The sequence below is a fragment of the Heteronotia binoei genome, chromosome 1 (genome assembly GCF_032191835.1).
Source record: "Heteronotia binoei isolate CCM8104 ecotype False Entrance Well chromosome 1, APGP_CSIRO_Hbin_v1, whole genome shotgun sequence".
NCBI classification, from domain to species: Eukaryota; Metazoa; Chordata; class Lepidosauria; order Squamata; family Gekkonidae; genus Heteronotia; species Heteronotia binoei.
Genome location: NC_083223.1, coordinates 277,780,716 through 277,801,323, shown reverse-complemented (window position 1 = coordinate 277,801,323; position 20,608 = coordinate 277,780,716). Strand labels below are relative to the sequence as shown.

General features: G+C 48.3%; 1 protein-coding gene across 1 annotated transcript in view; it reads right to left on the bottom strand.

The window, feature by feature from the left end:
- Nucleotides 1-7,887: 7,887 nt before the first annotated feature.
- RORC (RAR related orphan receptor C) overlaps nucleotides 7,888-20,608 on the bottom strand; it is a 171,349-nt gene continuing 158,628 nt past the window's right edge. The window contains exons 6-10 of the mRNA XM_060256107.1: nucleotides 17,370-17,502; nucleotides 14,965-15,072; nucleotides 14,158-14,268; nucleotides 11,505-11,614; nucleotides 7,888-8,779 (exon numbers count right to left, since the gene is read on the bottom strand). Of these exons, the coding sequence (XP_060112090.1) occupies nucleotides 8,615-8,779; nucleotides 11,505-11,614; nucleotides 14,158-14,268; nucleotides 14,965-15,072; nucleotides 17,370-17,502 (627 nt within the window). The 3' untranslated portion in view covers nucleotides 7,888-8,614. The remainder of the gene's footprint in view (nucleotides 8,780-11,504; nucleotides 11,615-14,157; nucleotides 14,269-14,964; nucleotides 15,073-17,369; nucleotides 17,503-20,608) is intronic.

The following is a 20,608-nucleotide window of genomic DNA, read 5'->3' as shown; positions in this document are numbered from 1 at the left end:
AATGTGTGAAGTTGAGGTGTTCAATTATCTATTACAATTCTGAAATATCTTTCATTAATTTTTCGTTATTTTTCCACAGTTTTTTTGTTGTCGTTTGAGAAACATGAACTCCGGGCAATGGAACTAGACAAAGGAACACAAATCACGTTAATATGCACACTCGTTTAATTAAATTAAAAGTCACCTAAAACTTCTCTGTTGTACATCTTTTAAGAATGATGGCTCTAAAGTTCGCCTTTTTAAAAAAAAATTACATTTTTTAAACATATTTACATAACAAAAAAAAATCCGTTCAAATATTTCAGACGGATTCTTTTTTTTTCTCTTTCGACAAAACAAAAATAATGGCAGAGGTTTTTCTTTTTCCTTAAAAAGATGAAGATCGTGACAGAGGAAAACGAGACAGCCGGAGTTCCAAAGCAGGCTAGCGGGAACGGTTACCCAGGCAGCCAAACGCAGACTACCAGCCGGGCAGGGGTGAAATTCTATCAGGAGCTCCTTTGCATATTAGGCCACACACACCCCGACGTAGCCAATCCTCCAAGAGCTTACAAAAAAGAGCCTTGGAGGCTCTTGGAGGATTGGCTACATCGGGGGGGGGGGGTGGCCTAATATGCAAAGGAGCTCCTGATAGAATTCCACCCTTGTCGCCAGGTATATCAGAGCTTGACACAGCTCCCCATTTCCCTTTAAAGCAAGTCACAAAAGTCGATGACTTAGCAATTCCTCTGGCAAGTGTTTTGCTACCGAGCTGCAAATGTAATTTGCCAGATCGTGCATTCATCCCCCCCCACCGCCCTGGTGCAAATTCCAACCAGATTTCTCCTAAGCAACGTCCCCAAATCTGCAGCATTTTATCCCAGGCCCTGCCTTTGCCAAAGGAGGGCCGTATTGCCGAAATTTCACTGCCCTAACACACCTGCTGGTGGAAAAAGCTTTGGCGTAACAGGTCACCGTTCCTGCAGGCCCATTCCAAAGTTCGTTTGTTCGAGAAACGAGCGCACGGCGCGAGAGAAGATGGTCGCTGACGACAGCATTGGGAGAACAGGGTGGTTTGTGGGTGAATTCTGATCGTCCATTTTGTAGTTGGAACTCCTTTGCATATTAGGCCACAACCCTATGATGTAGGCAAGCCTCCAAGAGCTTACAGAGCTCTTCGTACAAGGCCTACTGTAAGCTCTTGGAGGACTGGCGACATCAGGGTGTGTGTGGCTTAATATGCAAAGGAGCTCCTGCTACAAAATAAGCCATGGTCTCGAGTCCTAGTTGGAAATCCCAGGAGCATTCAAGACAAAGGCCTTTTTCAGGGGGTGTGCAAGGATTGCCTGGTCCGACTCAAGCAATATCTGGGGACTTTGGGGGTGGAGCCAGGAGCAAGGGTGTGACAAGCACGATTGAGCTCTAAAAGGCGTTCTGGCCACCACATTTAAAGGGACCGCACACTTCTCAAACGCCTTCCCTCCATTCGGAAATCATGAAGGAGAGGGGCACCGTCTTCTGGGGTTCGTAGAACTGGACCCCCGAGTTCAATCTTTTTGAAACTTGGGGGGTGCTTTGAGAAGCGGCACCAGATGCTATGCTGCAAATTTGGTGCCTCTGCCTCAAAAACAGCCCTTGAAGAGCCCCAGATACCCACCAATTCTCCATTATCCCCTATGGGAACTGGTCTCCAAAGGGAATAATGGAGTGCCCAGCAGACATTTCCCTCCCCACCCCCTGCTTTTAGTTAACCCTAAAGCAGGGGGGAGAGCCTCCAACCCAGGGGATCCCCTGCCACCACCTGGGGATTGGCAACCCTAGTGATTCAGCACAATCTAGAAGCCACCAGGGGGCTCAGTGCAGCCTCCAGCTCAGGGGTCCCCAACGGGACACCCTCGGGCATGGCAGTGCCTGCTGACACCTTTCTGCCGCCCACCAAAAGTTTTTAGGAGATGGATGTGGCAAGGAGGGGCTTTTGCCCAGGATGGAAGCCCCAAAGCTGGGGGCGGCTGGAGGAAAGGAGTCCGCCTAAGAAATGGGTCCATCCGTCTTTCTGTGCCAACACAACTATGATGACTAAAGCACACCGCATCCAGTCTTAAGAAAAAGAAAAAAGAAGACGGAAGAAGAAGGAGAAGAAGAAGAAAGCAGAAAGAAGAAGGAGGAAGAAGAAGGATAAAGAAGAAAAAAGCAGGAGGAGGAGAAGGAAGAAGGAGAAGAAGAAGAAAGCAGAAAGAAGAAGGAGGAAGAAGAAGGATAAAGAAGAAAAAAGCAGAAGGAGGAGGAGAAGGAAGAAGAAAGCAGAAGGATGATGAAGAAGAAAGCAGAAGAAGGAGGGGGGAGAAAGAAGAAAGCAGAAGGAAGAAGGGCGAAAAAGAAGGAGGAGGAAGAAGAAGAAAGCAGAAGGAGGAGGAGAAGGAAGAAGAAAGCAGAAGGAAGAAGAAGGATGATGAAGAAGAAAGCAGAAGAAGGAGGGGGGAGGAAGAAGAAAGCAGAAGGAAGAAGGATGAAAAAAAAGGAGGAGGAAGAAGAAGAAAGCAGAAGGAGGAGGAGAAGGAAGAAGAAAGCAGAAGAAGGAGGGGGGAGGAAGAAGAAAGCAGAAGGAAGAAGGATGAAAAAGAAGGAGGAAGAAGAAGAAAGCAGAAGGAGGAGGAGAAGGAAGAAGAAAGCAGAAGGAAGAAGAAGGATGATGAAGAAGAAAGCAGAAGAAGGAGGGGGGAGGAAGAAGAAAGCAAAAGGAAGAAGGATGAAAAAGAAGGAGGAAGAAGAAGAAAGCAGAAGGAGGAGGAGAAGGAAGAAGAAAGCAGAAGGAAGAAGAAGGATGATGAAGAAGAAAGCAGAAGAAGGAGGGGGGAGGAAGAAGAAAGCAGAAGGAAGGATGAAAAAGAAGGAGGAGGAAGAAGAAGAAGAAAGCAGAAGGAGGAGGAGAAGGAAGAAGAAAGCAGAAGGATGAAGAAGAAGAAGGCAGAAGAAGGAGGGGGAGGAAGAAGAAAGCAGAAGGAAGGATGAAAAAGAAGGAGGAGGAAGAAGAAGAAAGCAGAAGGAGGAGGAGAAGGAAGAAGAAAGCAGAAGAAGGAGGGGGAGGAAGAAGAAAGCAGAAGGAAGAAGGATGAAAAAGAAGGAGGAAGAAGAAGAAAGCAGAAGGAGGAGGAGAAGGAAGAAGAAAGCAGAAGGAAGAAGAAGGATGATGACGAAGAAAGCAGAAGAAGGAGGGGGAGGAAGAAGAAAGCAGAAGGAAGAAGGATGAAAAAGAAGGAGGAGGAAGAAGAAGAAAGCAGAAGGAGGAGGAGAAGGAAGAAAAAAGCAGAAGGAAGAAGAAGGATGATGAAGAAGAAAGCAGAAGAAGGAGGGGGAGGAAGAAGAAAGCAGAAGGAAGGATGAAAAAGAAGGAGGAGGAAGAAGAAGAAAGCAGAAGGAGGAGAAGGAAGAAGAAAGCAGAAGGAAGAAGAAGGATGAAGAAGAAGAAAGCAGAAGAAGGAGGGGGGAGGAAGAAGAAAGCAGAAGGAAGAAGGATGAAAAAGAAGGAGGAGGAAGAAGAAGAAAGTAGAAGGAGGAGGAGAAGGAAGAAGAAAGCAGAAGAAGGAGGGGGGAGGAAGAAGAAAGCAGAAGGAAGAAGGATGAAAAAGAAGGAGGAAGAAGAAGAAAGCAGAAGGAGGAGAAGGAAGAAGAAAGCAGAAGGAAGAAGGATGAAAAAGAAGGAGGAGGAAGAAGAAGAAAGCAGAAAGAGGAGGAGAAGGAAGAAGAAAGCAGAAGGAAGAAGAAGGATGAAGAAGAAGAAAGCAGAAGAAGGAGGGGGAGGAAGAAGAAAGCAGAAGGAAGAAGGATGAAAAAGGAGGAGGAAGAAGAAGAAAGCAGGAGGAGGAGGAGAAGGAAGAAGAAAGCAGAAGGAAGAAGAAGGATGAAGAAGAAGAAAGCAGAAGAAGGAGGGGAGAGGAAGAAGAAAGCAGAAGGAAGAAGGATGAAAAAGAAGGAGGAGGAAGAAGAAAGCAGAAGGAGAAGGAAGAAGAAAGCAGAAGGAAGAAGAAGGATGAAAAAGAAGGAAGGAGGAGGAAGAAGGAAGAAGGAGAAGAGGAGGAGATTGGACTTATACCCCACCTTTCTCTACCTGAAGGAGTCACCGAGCGTCTTATAATCTCCTTTCCCTCCCCACAACAGACATCCTGTGAGATAGGTGGGGCTGAGAGAGCGCTGACAGAAACTGCTCTTGAGAGAAAAAGCTCTGCAAGAACATGGGGCTGACCCAAAGTCACATCAGCAGGTGTGTGTGGCGGAGTGGGGCAACAAATCCGGTTCCTCCAGATAAGAGTCCGCACACTTAACCGCTGGCCCGAACCAGCCCTTTGCGCTGTGAGACAACTCCAAAGCCCTGCATCCCATAAAGCCGCTAGGGATGCCACCTTCCAGGTGAGACCTGAGGATCCCCTGGAATTACTGCTCATCTTCAGGTTACAGAGATCAGAAAAGGGATGCGTTGGAGGGCGGGCTCTCTGGCCTTGTGCTCCACTCCACCCCAGGCTCCATCCCCAAATCTCAAGGAGTTTCTCAATCCGGATCCTGTAACCCCCGGAATATTCGTTCACACTTAGTAGTCTTTTTGGGAAGGAGTTACATAGAATATATATATTTTTAAAAACAGACACCCAGATTTGGGTGCTGTTCTGGTTCTCCAGTTTGTCACTTCAGCAGGGAGCTTTTGCAGAGGACGGAGCTCTTCACGCACACGTGGAGCTCTGTTGTCCTGCGTCGCTCGCCTCCATCTTTATTCCACCCTTCCTCCCAGAAACCTGGCGTGGCCCGCCGAGTTCTCTCTCCCTCCTTTCCTCGTAAAGCTTTCCCCTGTTTGTTTCCGCAAGAAAGGCAGCTCGGGACGTACCACGGGACTCCCCTCTGTTGAAGTGACTAAGAAAACCCCATGTATGCAGAAGCTCCGTACCTGAGAAGGTGACAGGGTTTGTAACTTGAGAAGGTTTGTGCAAAGCATGGGATGGAAACGATGGACTTGGGGCTTTCTTGGCCACGAAGCAGAAGAAATGATGGAACCCACGGTGGAATTCTAGCAGCAGCTCCTTTGCATATTAGGCCCCACCCCCCTGATGTAGCCAATCCTCCAAGAGCTAGCCTTGTAAGCTCTTGGGGGATTGGCCACATCAGAGGGGTGTGGCCTAATATGCAAAGGATCTCCTGCTAGAATTCCGCCCCTGTAAGCTCTTGGGGGTTGGCTACATCAGAGGGGTGTGGCCTAATATGCAAAGGATCTCCTGCTAGAATTCCACCCCCGTAAGCTCTTGGGGGTTGGCTACATCAGAGGGGTGTGGCCTAATATGCAAAGGATCTCCTGCTAGAATTCCACCCCCGTAAGCTCTTGGGGGTTGGCTACATCAGAGGGGTGTGGCCTAATAGGCAAAGGAGCTCCTGCTAGAATTCCACCCCTGATGGAACGGTTGAAACTGATTCCCCATGGGGCAGAAACCTCAAAGAACGATGAACTACATTCAACATCTTTTACAGCGAATTACATTCAAACTTCCATCCCTCCCCCGGGCTTAGGGAGGGATGAACAGAAGGTTGCCAACTTCCCGGCGAGGCCTGGAGATCTCCTGGAATTACAACTGACCTCTAGACCAGAGAGATCAGTTCCCCTGGAGAAAACGGCTGATCTCTTCAGCACTAATACTGTGTTAAGGTCATTTCTTTCCAAACCCCTCTCCTCTTCAGGCTTCTCTCCCGAATCCCCAAGGATTTCCCGTGCTGAGGTTGGCAACGTTCGATGAACACGCATTCCCCCCAGAAAAGGACAAATTTCGCCTCCATCGTATAAAAACCACGTGTCTCGTAAAAAAAAGTATATAATTTTCTCTTTTCAAAAATAGCCTTCAGGTTATGAAGACGTTTTCATAACATAATAATCAAGAGCATTAAAATTGGAAAAGGGGGAATAAAAAAAGAGAAAAAGCTAAGAAACCCCTTTATACCGAACTTTTAAGGGTACAGGCTTGTGATCCAGGTACCCCTCCAAAGTAATACGACCTCGAACGGAAAATATTATGGCTAACCTCTGTTTTTTTTACTATAATTAATACTGCCTGACTTTTAAGCCAATTGAGTTGAATTATTTAACTTGTTAAAAAAAACTATAACAGAGAGAGAGAGAGAGAGGGTGGGGAGGAAACAGACAGACTGGCAGAGATTCCATTAACCCTGATTTATTTACGATAGTCCTACACTGTTCTTCTATTTTTAAAAATATCCAAATGGTATGCATCGTTGATCGGCAAAACGGGGGGGCAGGGGAAGATCATTTGATCCAGAATCTTTTGATCCAATTAAAAAGTGGCGGTCCGTCATGCAAATTCTTAACCAAGCTGTCTTTTTTTTTTGTTTTGGAGCAGGAGCTCCTTTGCATATTAGGCCACGCCCCCCTGAGGTAGCCAATCCTCCAAGAGCTTACTGGGCTCTTTGCGCAGGGCCTACTCTAAGCTCTTGGAGGATTCGCTACATCAGGGGGGCGTGGACTAATACGCAAAGGAGTTCCTGATAAGAAGAAAAAAAGCCAGGAGTGGTGGGAAAGCATTTTCGAAGGAACGCCTCTTTTTATATTGTGAAGGCTGGAATATACATTTCTTAAAAACAAAGACCGTTTGCCCCCCCCCCCCGCCTTTTTTTTTGCTTCAGAAGTGTTGTTTTATTCATGTGCCAAGTATCTGCATGTTTCATTGGTCGCTCATACAGAATTAAATCAACTAAGCTTTCTTAAAGGAAACAGAAAAGGTCCCCTGTGCAAGCACCAGTCGTTTCCGACTCTGGGGTGACGTTGCTTTCACAACATTTTCACGGCAGGCTTTTTCGGGGTGGTTTGCCATTGCCTTCCCCAGTCATCTACGCTTTCCCCCCCAGCAAGCTGGGGACTCATTTTACTGACCTCGGAAGAATGGAAGGTCGAGTCAACCTTGAGCCGGCTACCTGAAAACCTAGCTACTGCCAGGAATCGAACTCAGATTGTGAGCAGAGCTTAGGACTGCGGTACTGCAGTTTTAACACTCTGCGCCATGGGGCTCTTAAAGCTTTCTTAAACCAAGTGACTAACCTAGGGAAAGAGACAATTAAAGGACTGTTTGCATGTTCTCTAGCCTTCTCTTCGTCAGAAGGGTGAGTTCTTAGCCTCTCAGGAAATGATAAAACCTAGGATTCTTTGGGGGAAGCCAAGCCAATTAAACTGGCAGGAAATTAATGCACTTCTGTAGAGCGGTGACCGACTTTGCTGCACTGCAGAAGAAAGTGCTTTCGAAAGAATAAAAAGCTTGGATGGTGGCGAGTTCAAATCACGCCATCTCTAATAGCTTCCTTGGCATCCTATTTGCCTCCTGCCGACAGATTGACCCGTGTATCTTGGCTAAGACTCCTTTTGGGGTTTAAGGACCAAACTCTCACTCTGCTCACAGCAGTTGTGCCATTTATCAACATTCCGTGGGTCACAAGTCTCTCCCCCACCATCCACTACGGATGGAACGCATAATATTGCAAATAGATCCCATGTTGCCATTTCGATTGATCGTGCAAGGAGTGGGCATATCCCGTTAATATCTGAGGCTGAGAGACGAAAACGGCTGCACAGACATTTTTAAGATTGTCTTGAGAGTTTGCCTTTCAGTTATTATTAATTACAGAGCCTATAAATTGGCTCTGATTAATAGCAGTGTGTTCTTGGCACACGGGGCTCGGATCCACGGAAATCTATTCCTCAGAAGTTGCTGGTTGTTAGAATCTCATACAAGAAGTCAGTCTTGCTGACCCAGAGGAAAAAAAAAGAGAAAGAGAGAGAAATCAGGTCTCCTTCGTTTTCAAATAAAGAAGCGGTCAGACACTTAAAAATAGAGATCTATCTTATAGAACCACATCTGTCCACAAAAATAGATATATATATATATTTAATATATAATATATTATTTCTTAAAAACTTGGTTTCGGGGGGCGGGAGAATACATACGGAACAGCTTGGTTGAGTCTCATGCCGTTAAGTCAGCGAAAAAATGAGGTATTTGGGGGAGCCGTCCGAGTTAGCCGTCTTGGCGGTGGGATTAACTGCAGCTAACCGGACTCTGCCCGTCCAATGAGACCACGTCGCAGAGAGAAAAATAAAATAAAAGAACCCTAAACTTCCTCCTCGCGGGAGTACCCTGTGGCCACAAGACCCTCCTTTAATTAACAGTTTGTGCTTCACACAGCACCCAGCCTCTCCGAGCATCTTCGTCAATATTGCTTACACAACTCAACCCCACCGTTCCTGTGTTGGGGGGCAGCTGGGAGCTCGCCCTTCTTTTTTTTCCACCAGGCACGAAGCGACTCTGAGGTTCACGTACCGAACCTGATGTCAGAAGCCAGGACAAAGCCCCTCCCCAGCCCCTCACCTCACCCCGGGCATCCCGCTCGGCCCGTTTGTTCCTGATCACGCTCTTCAGACAGGAATGCATAGAAACAGGCTCTGAATTTTGGTCTCGGGTTCTCCTGCCCTCCCGTACCCCCGTCCTGGGTTCTCCAGCGTCGGCCTCGGAGGGCAACACAGCAAATCGGAGAGAGGCGGAGAGACGGGGAGAGACCTCCGGGTGCTGGCCTCTTCTTGGGACCGGGGAGGAGGGCATTACTCCCCCATCGTCCCCTGGGGAGGGTCGCAGTCCGAGCTGAACAGCTCTTTGTAGAGTGGCGGGAAGACGGCGTGGACGATGATGGGGTACATCTGGCGGAAAGAGCGCAGCTTCTCCATGTGCTGGTTGCAGAGGCTCCGGAGCTTGGCTTTCGAGGGCAGCTGTCGCATAGAAGGAGGGGAAGGGGGACACAAGAGGGGAGAAGAAGGTCATTCTCTCTCTCAAACTCTTATTGGCAGGCCAAGTCTCCAAGGGGACTTGAGAGGAATGTGACATACAAGACTGAGAAATAGGGTTGCCAAGTCAAATTCATGAAATATCTGGGGACTTTGGGGGTGGAGCCAGGAGACTTTGGGGGTTGGAGCCAGGAGACATTGGGGTGGAACCAGGAGCTAGGGTGTGACAAGCATAATTGAACTCCAAAGGGAATTCTGGCCATCACATTTCAAGGGACCGCACACCTTTTAAATGCATTCCTTCCATAGGAAATAATGAAAGATAGGGGCACCTTCTTTGGGAGCTCATAGAATTGGACCCCCTGGCCCAATCTTTTTGAAACTTAGGGAGTATATTGGGGAGAGCCACTGGATGGTATACTGAAAATCTGATGCCTCTACCTCAAAAAAACAGGACCCCCAGAGACCAAGATACCCGCAGATCAATTCTCCATTATTTTCTATGGGAATAAGCCTCCTTAGGGAATAATAGAGTTCCCAGCAGACATTTCCCTCGCCTCCCCCCGCTTTTTGATGACCCTGAAGCGGGGGGAGGGCCTCCAAACTGGGAGATCCCCTGCCCCCACCTGGGGATTGGCAACTTTAGTGGGGAGTGATCCTCCTGTAGAGAAAAAAAATGAAAAGAAAAACGAGGCCTCTTCTCCTTACAGGGAGTTCTGACCATAGAGTCCTTGATGATTCCTAGGACTACCGGAAGTGACGAGGGTAACTCTAGCAATCCCCAGAAACTCTGTGGTCAGAACTTCCTGTAAGGAGAAGAGGCGTCAGAGGGTTGTGGGGGAGACAGCATTCAAAGTGAACAATTAAAAAAGAAAATTAGGGTTTGTAGAATCTTTCGGGCTCAAGTGCCGTGTTCTACTGGAGAAAGTTTTTCTTCCAGATGTTTCGTTCTCAGCTGCGGAGAACATCCTCAGTGGCGTTGCAGCCGGAGCAGGCGCTCAGACCTTCTTGAACATATGAACATATGAAGCTGCCTTATACTGAATCAGACCTTTGGTCCGTCAAAGTCAGTATTGTCTTCTCAGACTGGCAGCGGCTCTCCAGGGTCTCAAGCTGAGGTTTTTCACACCTATTTGCCTGGACCCTTTTTTGGAGATGCCAGGGATTGAACCTGGGACCTTCTGCTTCCCAAGCAGATGCTCTACCACTGAGCCACCATCCCTCCCCTCAATGTCCCTGTCCACTCAATGCACAGCAGCCAAGAAGGTCAGAGCGCCTGCTCCGACTGCAACGCCACTGAGGATGTTCTCCGCAGCCGAGAACGAAACATCTGGAAGAAAAACTTTCTCCAGTAGAACACGGCACTTGAGCCCGAAAGATTCTACAAACCCTAACGATGTTACCAGCCATGAAAACCTGAAATCTTTTTAACAATTAAAAAAGAAAAACCTTACAGGAGGCGCTGGCCATAAAGTTCCTGATGATTCCTAGGGCTACCTGGAAGTGACAAGGGTAATTCTAGCAATCCCTAGAAACTCTATGGTTAGAACTTCCTGCAAAGAGAAAGGCCTCGTTTTTCTATGTTAATTGTTCGCTGTGAATGCTGTCTCCTCCCACAACCCTCTGAAGCTTCTCCTCCTGACAGGAAGTTCTGACCACAGAGTTTCTGGGGATTCCTGGGGCTACCCGGAAGTGATGGGGTAACTCTAGCAATCCCCAGAAACTCTGTGGTCAGAATTTCCTGTCAGGAGAATAGGCCTCATTTTTCCTTTTGGTTTATTTATTTTTATTTATTTTAGTAAATTTATATTCCGCCCTACCCCGCGGATGGGCTCAGGGCGGATTACAACATAGTCAAACATTTAAAACATTACAACCAGTCACATCAGTACATTAAAACAAATGGAACCTCCCGGTTCAGAGCAGGAGACAAAGGTGGTTGTACAATTTCCCGCTGGCCAATAACCAATGATGACATATTTCAGATGGGCCATAAAAGGTAAAATGCTTCAGCAAGGGAGGTCAGTTTAATTAAATTCGGATGCCCGCTGCCTCACCTGAAGGCCTGGCAGAACAGCTCTCTCTTACACCCCCTTCAAAAAGGCAGCAAACCTGTCAGGGTCCTAACTTCTGATGGGAGCATGTTCCACCAGGTCGGGGCCACAGCAGAAAAAGCCCTGGTCTGGTTGAGGCTAGGAGGACATCCTCAGGGCTGGGAAAAACCAGGAGGTGTTGGTTTTCTGTGTGGAAAGCACTTCAGGGCATGTACGGGGAGAGGCAGTCCCTCAGATATTTCAGTGCCAGGCCGTGCAGGGCTTTGGAAGTCAGTACCAGAACCTTGAAATGAATCTGGTATTCAATAGGTAGCCAGTGGAAATGGTGTACCACCAGCCGAATACAGCCCGAATACCCGCTGGCCGAATAACTGCCCGAATACCCACTGCATTTTGCACCAGCTTTTCCCAAGTGGTATGCCATCCAAGGCTGGGAGCCTGACACCCTGTTCTACTCCACTGTCTCCACCACAGCCCTCTTGCCAGTTGCTTGCTGGCAACCCTGGACTTGAGTGGTGGTGGGGGGGAAACTTACACACAAGGTGTCCTATTTCAGGCTAACTGCGACTAGGACAATCTGATCATGGATTTCCCAGCATCCTGTCTGCTGTAACCCTCAACGCTACTTCCAACTTCAAACACACGAAGACGCCCACCTTGGCCAAGATGCCTTCCCGATGGTTCTTCCGCAACATGTGTTTGAAGGCCAGTTCCAGGTTGTTCTGCAGCCTCTCCACCTTGCTCTTTTCCTGCAGCCAGGGACGATCTGCCCAAGAGGGAAAAAAAAGAAGAGGGGGAAATCAGCCAGCTGCGAGTATAGCAGGCACAAAAATCCAGCGATCGCCTAGGCCGAATAGAGAGTTGCCTCCAGGCGACCACCCGGAAACGCTGTGCTTCCTTCCTCTGGTTCAGATCTCTCTCTTTCCATGTAACTTTTAACTTAACACCACCTCCCTCAGTAGTGCCCAACATGCGCCAGGCGGTCCCCTTTTGAAGCGTGTGGCGAGACACGCATGCCCCACGGAGCTTTCTCTTGCCCTCAAGGCAATTCAGTGACGCTCTTCATTAGCTACACTTGAAAAGCAAGTTTAAGTCAAATTTCTCTATTCTCTACTAGCTCAGGAGTCAGAAGTTATCTGATTAGGGTTGCCAAGTCCAATTCAAGAAAGAGCTGGGGACTTTGGGGGTGAAGCCAGGAGACAATGGGGGCGGAGCCAGGAGCAAGGGTGTGACAAGCATAATTGAACTCCAAAGGGAGTTCTGGCCATCACATTTAAAGGGACCGCACACCTTTTCAATGCCTTCCTTCCATAGGAAATAATGAAGGATAGGGGCACCTTCTTTTGGGGCTCATAAAATTGGACCCCCTGGTCCAATCCTTTTGAAACTTGGAGGGTCTTTTGAGGAGTGGCACCAAATGCTATAATGAAATTTCGGTGCCTCTATCTCAAAAAAACAGCCCCCCCTCAAGAGCCCCAGATACCCGCAGATCAATTCTCCATTATACTGTATGGGAATCGGTCTCCATACAGAATAATGGAGTGTGCAGCAGACATTTGCCTCCCCCCCCCCGCTTTCTGATGACCCTGAAGCAGGGGGAGGGACTCCAAATCAAGGGATCCCTTGCCCCCACCTGGGGATTGAATACAATCCGAGAGAGGTGACTATAATGGATTACACAACAAAAAAGGCAAGAGAGTGACCAATTTGCTGAGAAGTATATAGAAACCAGTCCAAATGTCCAAAACATGTACCAAAGTAGTGCGGTGACAAGCCAATAGATGGAAGTACCTGTTTCTTTCCAGCCTTCATCACACCTGGGACCACTAACAAAATAAACTATTATACAAAAATATCAGAAGGACATTCACACACCACCAGCCCTCTCCCAGTGAAAAAAATATATCACACTTACATACGTGAGTGCAGTGCATAATTTGCCTGCATAAATTATGGGATTTGACATTCTTTGTATGGAATATTTTGTACGTCGTATCTGCTCTGGATATAGTTTGTGGCGTTTGTGTGGTAGAGCATCTGCTTGGGAAGCAGAAGGTCCCAGGTTCAATCCCCGGCATCTCCAACTAAAAAGGGTCCAGGCAAATAGGTGTGAAAAACCTCAGCTTGAGACCCTGGAGAGCCGCTGCCAGTTAGGGAAGGGACGGTGGCTCAGTGGTAGAGCATCTGCTTGGGAAGCAGAAGGTCCCAGGTTCAACCCCCGGCATCTCCAAAAAAGGGTCCAGGCAAGTAGGTGTGAAAAACCTCAGCTTAAGACCCTGGAGAGCCGCTGCCAGTTAGGGAAGGGACGGTGGCTCAGTCGTAGAGCATCTGCTTGGGAAGCAGAAGGTCCCAGGTTCAATCCCCGGCATCTCCAAAAAAGGGTCCAGGCAAATAGGTGTGAAAAACCTCAGCTTGAGACCCTGGAGAGCAGCTGCCAGTCTGAGAAGACAATACTGACTTTGATGGACCGAGGGTCTGATTCAGTATAAGGCAGCTTCATGTGTTCATATGTTCAACCCCAAACCTTTTGTTCTACTGTAACTAACATGCATATCAAAGGAGGGGCTCTTTGAAGTGTTAACCTTGTATACAGTGTGAAAGGAGAGAAGGAATGCGGCCCTTAATAGATACTACGTCCGGCCAGCATCCTCCCCAAGGCAGAGAGATAAGGGGGAGCTCTCATGGGAAAGTTTGCACCTTCGGTCCCTTTGTTATGAGAATCAAGACTTTGTTTAGAAATGCTTTGATGTCGAATTCCGTAAGACCCAGAGACCCCTAGCCTCAGGTATTAGTCTCAACTTTTGTATCTTGCCATGAGTTTCCAATAAAGTATACATTGTTTTCAATGAATACGGCCTTGAGTCTCCATAGCCTGACATGTTGAGATATATGATTCTCTAGGGCAGGAGACCCCAATGAGGTAGCTGTGTTTTTAGAAAGTGGGTGGAGCCGGTAGGGCTTTTGACCCGCGAGGCTTTTGATTGGGTATTTGATTGGCTGTGCACATTTTCAAAAAACCTTGCTTCGGCAGCAGCGGCTACCGCAACACGAGGCTCTTCCCTGCGTGACTGAAAGTAAGCGGTGGCCACCATTTTCAGGGTGGCTCCGTCTCCTGCGGCGGCCATTTTGTGGTTGTGTGCTTGACATCAGAATTCCAGACCTACCCACAAGTTCAAAAGCTTGGGGGAGGAGCACTGCTCTCAAGCCCACGCCTCAAAAGACTGTAGGTACATCAGCGCTCATGATGGGAACTCGAAAAAAGACTTTTGGAAATCAGCCGAAGGAGAGAGTTGAACTGATGTTTCTTACTTGAGTTAATAAGCACCAGTGCCGTGAAAAGGGCAATTTCGTTCTCGGAGAAGTGCAAAGAGCAGAGACTGTTTGCAAAGTCAAAAATGGAGTTGATCAAGTCATTGCATCCTGGCAGGGGAAAAGAACCAGACGTTAATGACAAATCTTTTCTGTTTCCAGGCCTCATTTTGGGCAGGAACTCACACGAACGGAGCTCCAGAATCTCTAAACTTTCTTTCTTTCTTTCTCTTTCTTTCTTTCTCTTTCTTTCTTTCTTTCTTTCTTTCTTTCTTTCTTTCTTTCTTTCTTTCTTTCTTTCTTTCTTTCTTTCTTTCTTTCTTTCTTTCTTTCCCGCCCGCCCCCCCCCCCAAAAAAAACCTCTTGATTCTGGGCTCCCTTGTTCAACCCCCCTGTGAGAATTTTGCTCTAAGGTTTGACAAACTTTCTAATATTCCCCCCCACAAAAAACGTAGATGACTGGGGAAGGCGATGGCAAACCACCCCGCAAAAAGTCTGCCGTGAAAACGTTGTGAAAGCAACGTCACCCAGAGTTGGAAACGACTGGTGCTTGCACAGGGGACCTTTCCTTTCCTTTTCCTTGCCCTTGCCTAAGCCACCTGCAGTACTGTGATCTCTCTGCTCATGACCTGAGTTTGATCCCAGCGGAAGCTGGTTCAGGTTCATGGCTGACCCATGGCCATGCTAGCAGGTGCAAGTGGAGGAGTGGGAACAGAAACATGGTTCTCCCGGATAAGAGTCTGCACACTTAACCGCTACACCAAACAAACAAACAAACGGTCTCAAGAGAATGCAATGTTCTCATACCAAGGGATTTGAAGAGCTCCGGCCCCGCGAATTTGCCTTCGAAGAAGACGGTCCGGTTTTCGGAATTGAAGGCACGACACATTCTCACCAAAACCACTTCCATGGCACCTGGGTGAACAAACGCGTGAAGTTGCCTTATACCGAATCAGACCATTGGTATCAGTACCCCAATGCCCCTGTATAAATCGATAGTGCGGCCTCAATTGGAGTACTGTGTACAATTCTGGTCACCGCACCTCAAAAAGGATATTATAGCATTGGAAAAAGTGCAGAAAAGGGCAACTGGAATGATTCAAGGGCTGGAACACTTTCCCTATGAGGAAAGGTTCAAATGCTTGGGGGTTTTTAGCTTGGAGAAACGTCGACTGAAGTGACATGACAGAGGTTTACAAGATTATGCATGGGATAGAGAAGGTAGAGAAAAAAGTCCTTTTCTCCCTTTCTCACAATGCAACAACTCGTGGGCACTCAGTGAAATTGCTGAGCAGTCTGGTTAGAACGCCTAAAAGGAAGTCCTTCTTCACTCAAAGGGTGATTAACACATGGAATTCACTGCCACAGGAGGTGGTGGCGGCTGCAAGCATAGCCTGATTCAAGAGGGGATTGGATCAACATCTGGAGCAGAGGTCCATCAGTGGCTATTAGCCACAGCGTATTGTTGGAACTCTCTGTCTGGGGCAAGTGATGCTCGGTATTCTTGGTGCTTGGAGGGGGGGCACAGTGGAAAGGCTTCTAGCCCCATTGGTGGACCTCCTGATGGCACTTGGTTTTTTTTGGCCACTGTGTGACTCAGAGTGTTGGACAATGGGCTATTGGCCTGACCAACATGGCTTCTCTTATGTTCTTATGTGACACAGAGTGTTGGACTGGATGGGTCATTGGCCTGATCCAACATGGGTTCTCTTATGTTTTTATGTGACACAGAGTGTTGGACTGGATGGGCCATTGGCCTGATCCAACATGGGTTCTCTTATGTTCTTACGTGACACAGAGTGTTGGACTGGATGGGCCATTGGCCTGATCCAACATGGCTTCTCTTATATTCTTATGTGACACAGAGTGTTGGACTGGATGGGCCATTGGGCTGATCCAACATGGCTTCTCTTATGTTCTTATGTGACACAGAATGTTGGACTGGATGGGCCATTGGCCTGATCCAACATGGCTTCTCTTATGTTCTTATGTGACACAGAGTGTTGGACTGGATGGGTCATTGGCCTGATCCAACATGGCTTCTCTTATGTTCTTATGTGACCCAGAGTGTTGGACTGGATGGGCTACTGGCCTGATCCAACATGGCTTCCCTTATGTTCTTATGTCTGTCAAAGTGAGTACTTTCAATTCAGACTGGTAGTGGATTGGAGTCTCAGGACGGAGTGTCTCAGGAATGTTACCTCCTGCCAGATCCTTCAACTGAAGGTTCCAGGGGTTTAGAAGAAAAAGAAGATATTGGATTTATATCCCGCCCTCCACTCCGAATCTCAGAGCGGCTCACAATCTCCTTTATCTTCCTCCCCCACAACAGACACCCTGTGAGGCGGGTGGGGCTGAGAGGGCTCTGACAGAAGCTGCCCTTTCAAGGACAACCTGTGTCAGAGCTATGGCTAACCCAAAGCCATACCAGCAGGTGCAAATGGAGCAGTGGGGAATCAGACCCGGTTCTCCCAGATAAGAGTCCACTCACTTAACCACATAAGAGAAATCATGTTGGATCAGGCCAATGGCCCATCCAGTCCTACACTCTATGTCACACAGTGGCCAAAAAAACCCCAAGTGCCATCAGGAGGTCCACCAGTGGAGCGAGAAGCCCTCCCACTGTGCCCCCCCAAGCACCAAGAATACAGAGCATCACTGCCCCGGACAGAGAGTTCCAACAATATACCGTGGCTAGTAGCCATTGATGGACCTCTGCTCCATATGCTTATCCATTCCCCTCTTGAAGCTGTCTATGCTTGCAGCTGCCATTACCTCCTGTGGCAGTGAATTCCATGTGTTAATCACCCTTTGGGGAAAGAAGTTCTTCCTTTTAGCAGTTCTAACCAACTTCTCCGCAATTTCATTGAGTGCCGTTGAGTTCTTGTATAGTGAGAAAGAGAGAAAAGTACTTCTTTCTCTACCTTCTCTATCCCAGGCATTATCTTGTAATCCTCTCTCATGTCACCCCGCGGTCGACGTTTCTCCAAGCTAAAGAGCCCCAAGCGTTTTAACCTTTCTTCCTAGGGAAAGCGTTCCAAACATTTAATCATTCTAGTTGCCCTTTTCTGCACTTTTTCCAATGCTATAATGTCCTTTTTGAGGTGCGGTTTGCCTCTGGTTTGCGGGTCGCTCAGACTTTCTCTGCCAGGAGATACTTGGGGGTTGCCTTCTTCCCCTCCCCCACCTCCAGCCGCAGCCTTGTCACTCACCCGCTTTGAGAAGCACGATTTGATCATTTTGGCACAGGTCCATGAAGCCGCCCATCCGCTTGGCGAACTCCACCACGTACTGGACCGCTTCGGTGACGCGGCAGGCGCAGTGTTCCCACATCTCTTCTACGGACTGGGGAAGGGAGGAAGAAGACGGCTGGGTCAAAAGAGAACATACAAAGCTGCCCGGCATTGTAACGATAACAAGTTGATTGTAAGGGTTCAAGAACATACAAGTGAGTTTTAATGATCAGCGCAACAATGAAAGGTAGAAACAGCAAAGGTGATGCAAAAATAAATAAATAAATAAGAGCCCTGCCGTGACTAACTATACGTTTCTTTCCTCTAATTTCAACTGACTCACCACTCTTTGGATGAAGGAACCCTCCTAGTTGCAGCCTCTCCTCAGCTCAGGCTTTCCAGAGAGAACAACCTCTGCCTCTCTAGCTGGGCCTTTTATTTCCTTCCTCCCAGGACCCACCCCTCTGGTCTCCACTGGGCATGTTTTCCTTCCAAAACTGCTTCCCTCCCTCTCAGAAGATCTTGGGAAATGTACACCCTGCAGCTACTCTGATACAGGCTTCCATGGAGCCTGTAGGCCTCACTAAGTCCAGGGTCATGACAACAACTCTGACTGTAAACTCTTACTCAGACTGGCAGCCGCTCTCCAGGGTCTCAGGCTGAGGTCTTTCCCACCGTCTACTGCCTGATCCTTTTAACGGGAGATGCTGTGGATTGAACTTGGGACCTTCTGCATGCTGAGCAGACACTCTGTCAACTGAGCCACAGGCCCTCTCCAAATAAGAACAACTCAAGAAGCTACCTTCTACTGAGACAGACCTTTGGTCCATCAAGGTCACTACTGTTCATTCAGACTGACAGCATCTCTCCAGGGGCTTATGCTGAGGTCTTTCCCATCACCTCCTGCCTGGTCCTTGTAACTGGTAGATGCCGGGGATTGAACCTGGGACCTTCTGCATGCCAAGCAGAGGCTCTGCCACTGAGCTATGGCCCCTCTCCATAGCTCTCCAGGGTCTCAGGCTGAGGTCTTCCCCATCACCTCCCGCCTGGTCCTTGTAATTGGGAGATGCTGGGGATTGAACCTGGGACCTTCTGCAAGCCAAGCAGAAGCTCTGCTACTGAGCTATGGCCCCTCTCCATGGCTCTCCGGCTGAGGTCTTTCCCATCACCTCCTGCCTGGTTCTTTTAACTGGAGATGCCGGGGATGGAACCTGGGACCTTCTGCATGCCAAGCAGATGCTCTGCCACTGAGCCACAGCCCCTCCCTGTAGCTATGCAGGGTCTCAGGCTGAGGTCTTTCCCATCACCTCCTGCCTAGTCCATTCAACTGGAGATGCTGGGGATTGAACCTGGGACCTTCTGCATGCCAAGCAGAGGCTCTGCTACTGAGCTATGGCCCTTCTCCATGGCTCCCCAGGGTCTCAGGCTGAGGTCTTTCCCATCACCACCTGCCTGTGAGATGCCGGGGATTGAACCTGGGACCTTCTGCATGCCAAGCAGAAGGCTCTACCACTGAGCTATAGGTCCCTTCTTCAGAAGTTATGCATGAACTGTTTTATGTACCCTCAGAATGTCGGCCTGTTTCCTCCAGCGTATGCCAGGTGGCAGACTCTCTCAGCAATCTTTGGCAAGAGATCTTTCCCAGCTTCTCCGTTCTTTCAACCGGAGATGTCATGAATTGAACCTGGGACCATCTACGTGCAAAGTAGGGGCCCTAACATGGAGCTGCGGCACCTTTCCTAAAGCAGGATCATCCCTAGTTTGGATCTTGTCCACAACTGTTGCGAGATCTCCTGTATGCAGGACTTTTTATTTTTTTTGTAGCGGGAGCTCCTTTGCATATTAGGCCGCACCTCCCTGATGTAGCCAATCCTCCAAGAACTTACAGGGCTCTTAGGACAGGGCCTACTGTAAGCTCCAGGAGGATTGGCTACATCAGGGGGTGTGGCCTAATATGCAGGGCCTTTTTTGTAGCAGGAACTCCTTTGTATATTAGGCTGCACCCCCCTGACGTAGCCAATCCTTCAAGAGCTTACAGTTCTCTTAGGACAGGGCCTATTGTAAGCTCCAGGAGGACTGGCTACATCAGGGGGTGTGGCCTAATATGCAGGGCCTTTTTTGTAGCAGGAACTCCTTTGTATATTAGGCTGCACCCCCCTGACGTAGCCAATCCTCCAAGAGCTTACAGGGTTCTTAGGACAGGGCCTACTGTAAGCTCCAGGAGGATTGGCTACATTAGGGGGTGTGGCCTAATATGCAAAGGAGTTCCTGCTACAAAAAAACCCCCTGCCATGAGCTTATCCAATGCTCTCATTGTAACCTTCCTCGTAGGGGGGTTGTTGTGAGAATAAAATGGAGGAGAGGGGGAATAATGTAAGCCAATTTGGGGATAAAGGCTAGGCAGCGTTATTAAAAAGTAGAGACATCACCCTGCCAACAAAAGTCCGTATAGTCAAAGCAATGGTATTCCCACTAGTAATGTATGGCTGTGAGAGCTGGACCATAAGGAAGGCCGAGCGCAGAAGAATAGATGCCTTCGAGGTGTGGTGCTGGAGAAGACCCTTGAGAGTCCCTTGGACTGCAAGAAGATTAAATCAGTCAGTCCTAAGGGATATCAACCCTCACTGTTCCCTGGAAGGTCAGATGCTGACGCTGAAATACTTTGGCCCCCAAATGAAAAGGGAGCACTCACTGGAGAAGACCCTGAAGCTGGGAAAGACAGAAGGCAAAAGAAGACGGGGACGGCAAAAGAGGAGATGGCTGGACAGCATTACTGATGTGACTAACATGAATTTGAGCAGACTTCGGAGGATGGTGGAAGACAGGAGGGCCTGGCGTGACCCATGGGGTCACAAAGAGTCGGATTTGACTGTGCGACTGAACAACAACAACAAAAACGGATTAAATGAAGAAATGCATTTCTTAGAAGACAGATATGTAAGCGAAAGAACAGCTATTCCGGAGCCCTGATCTCTGGCGACCGTCCACAGATATTTTTCTCTTCCCACTGCGCGTTCTCAAAGCCAAAAACAATCCATCCCCACGTTGTTGAGGCAGAACCTCTGAGGTAATTTGGCTCCCTCTGCCAGACTGAGTCACTGTTTGGCCATTCCAGAGAGGAGAAAGATTCTCATTACTTAATGGGTTTTAACAAGCGGCTGAAATCAAAGCGAATTTTTTCTCTCTCCGTCATCTGATTCTGTTGTTGGAAATATATA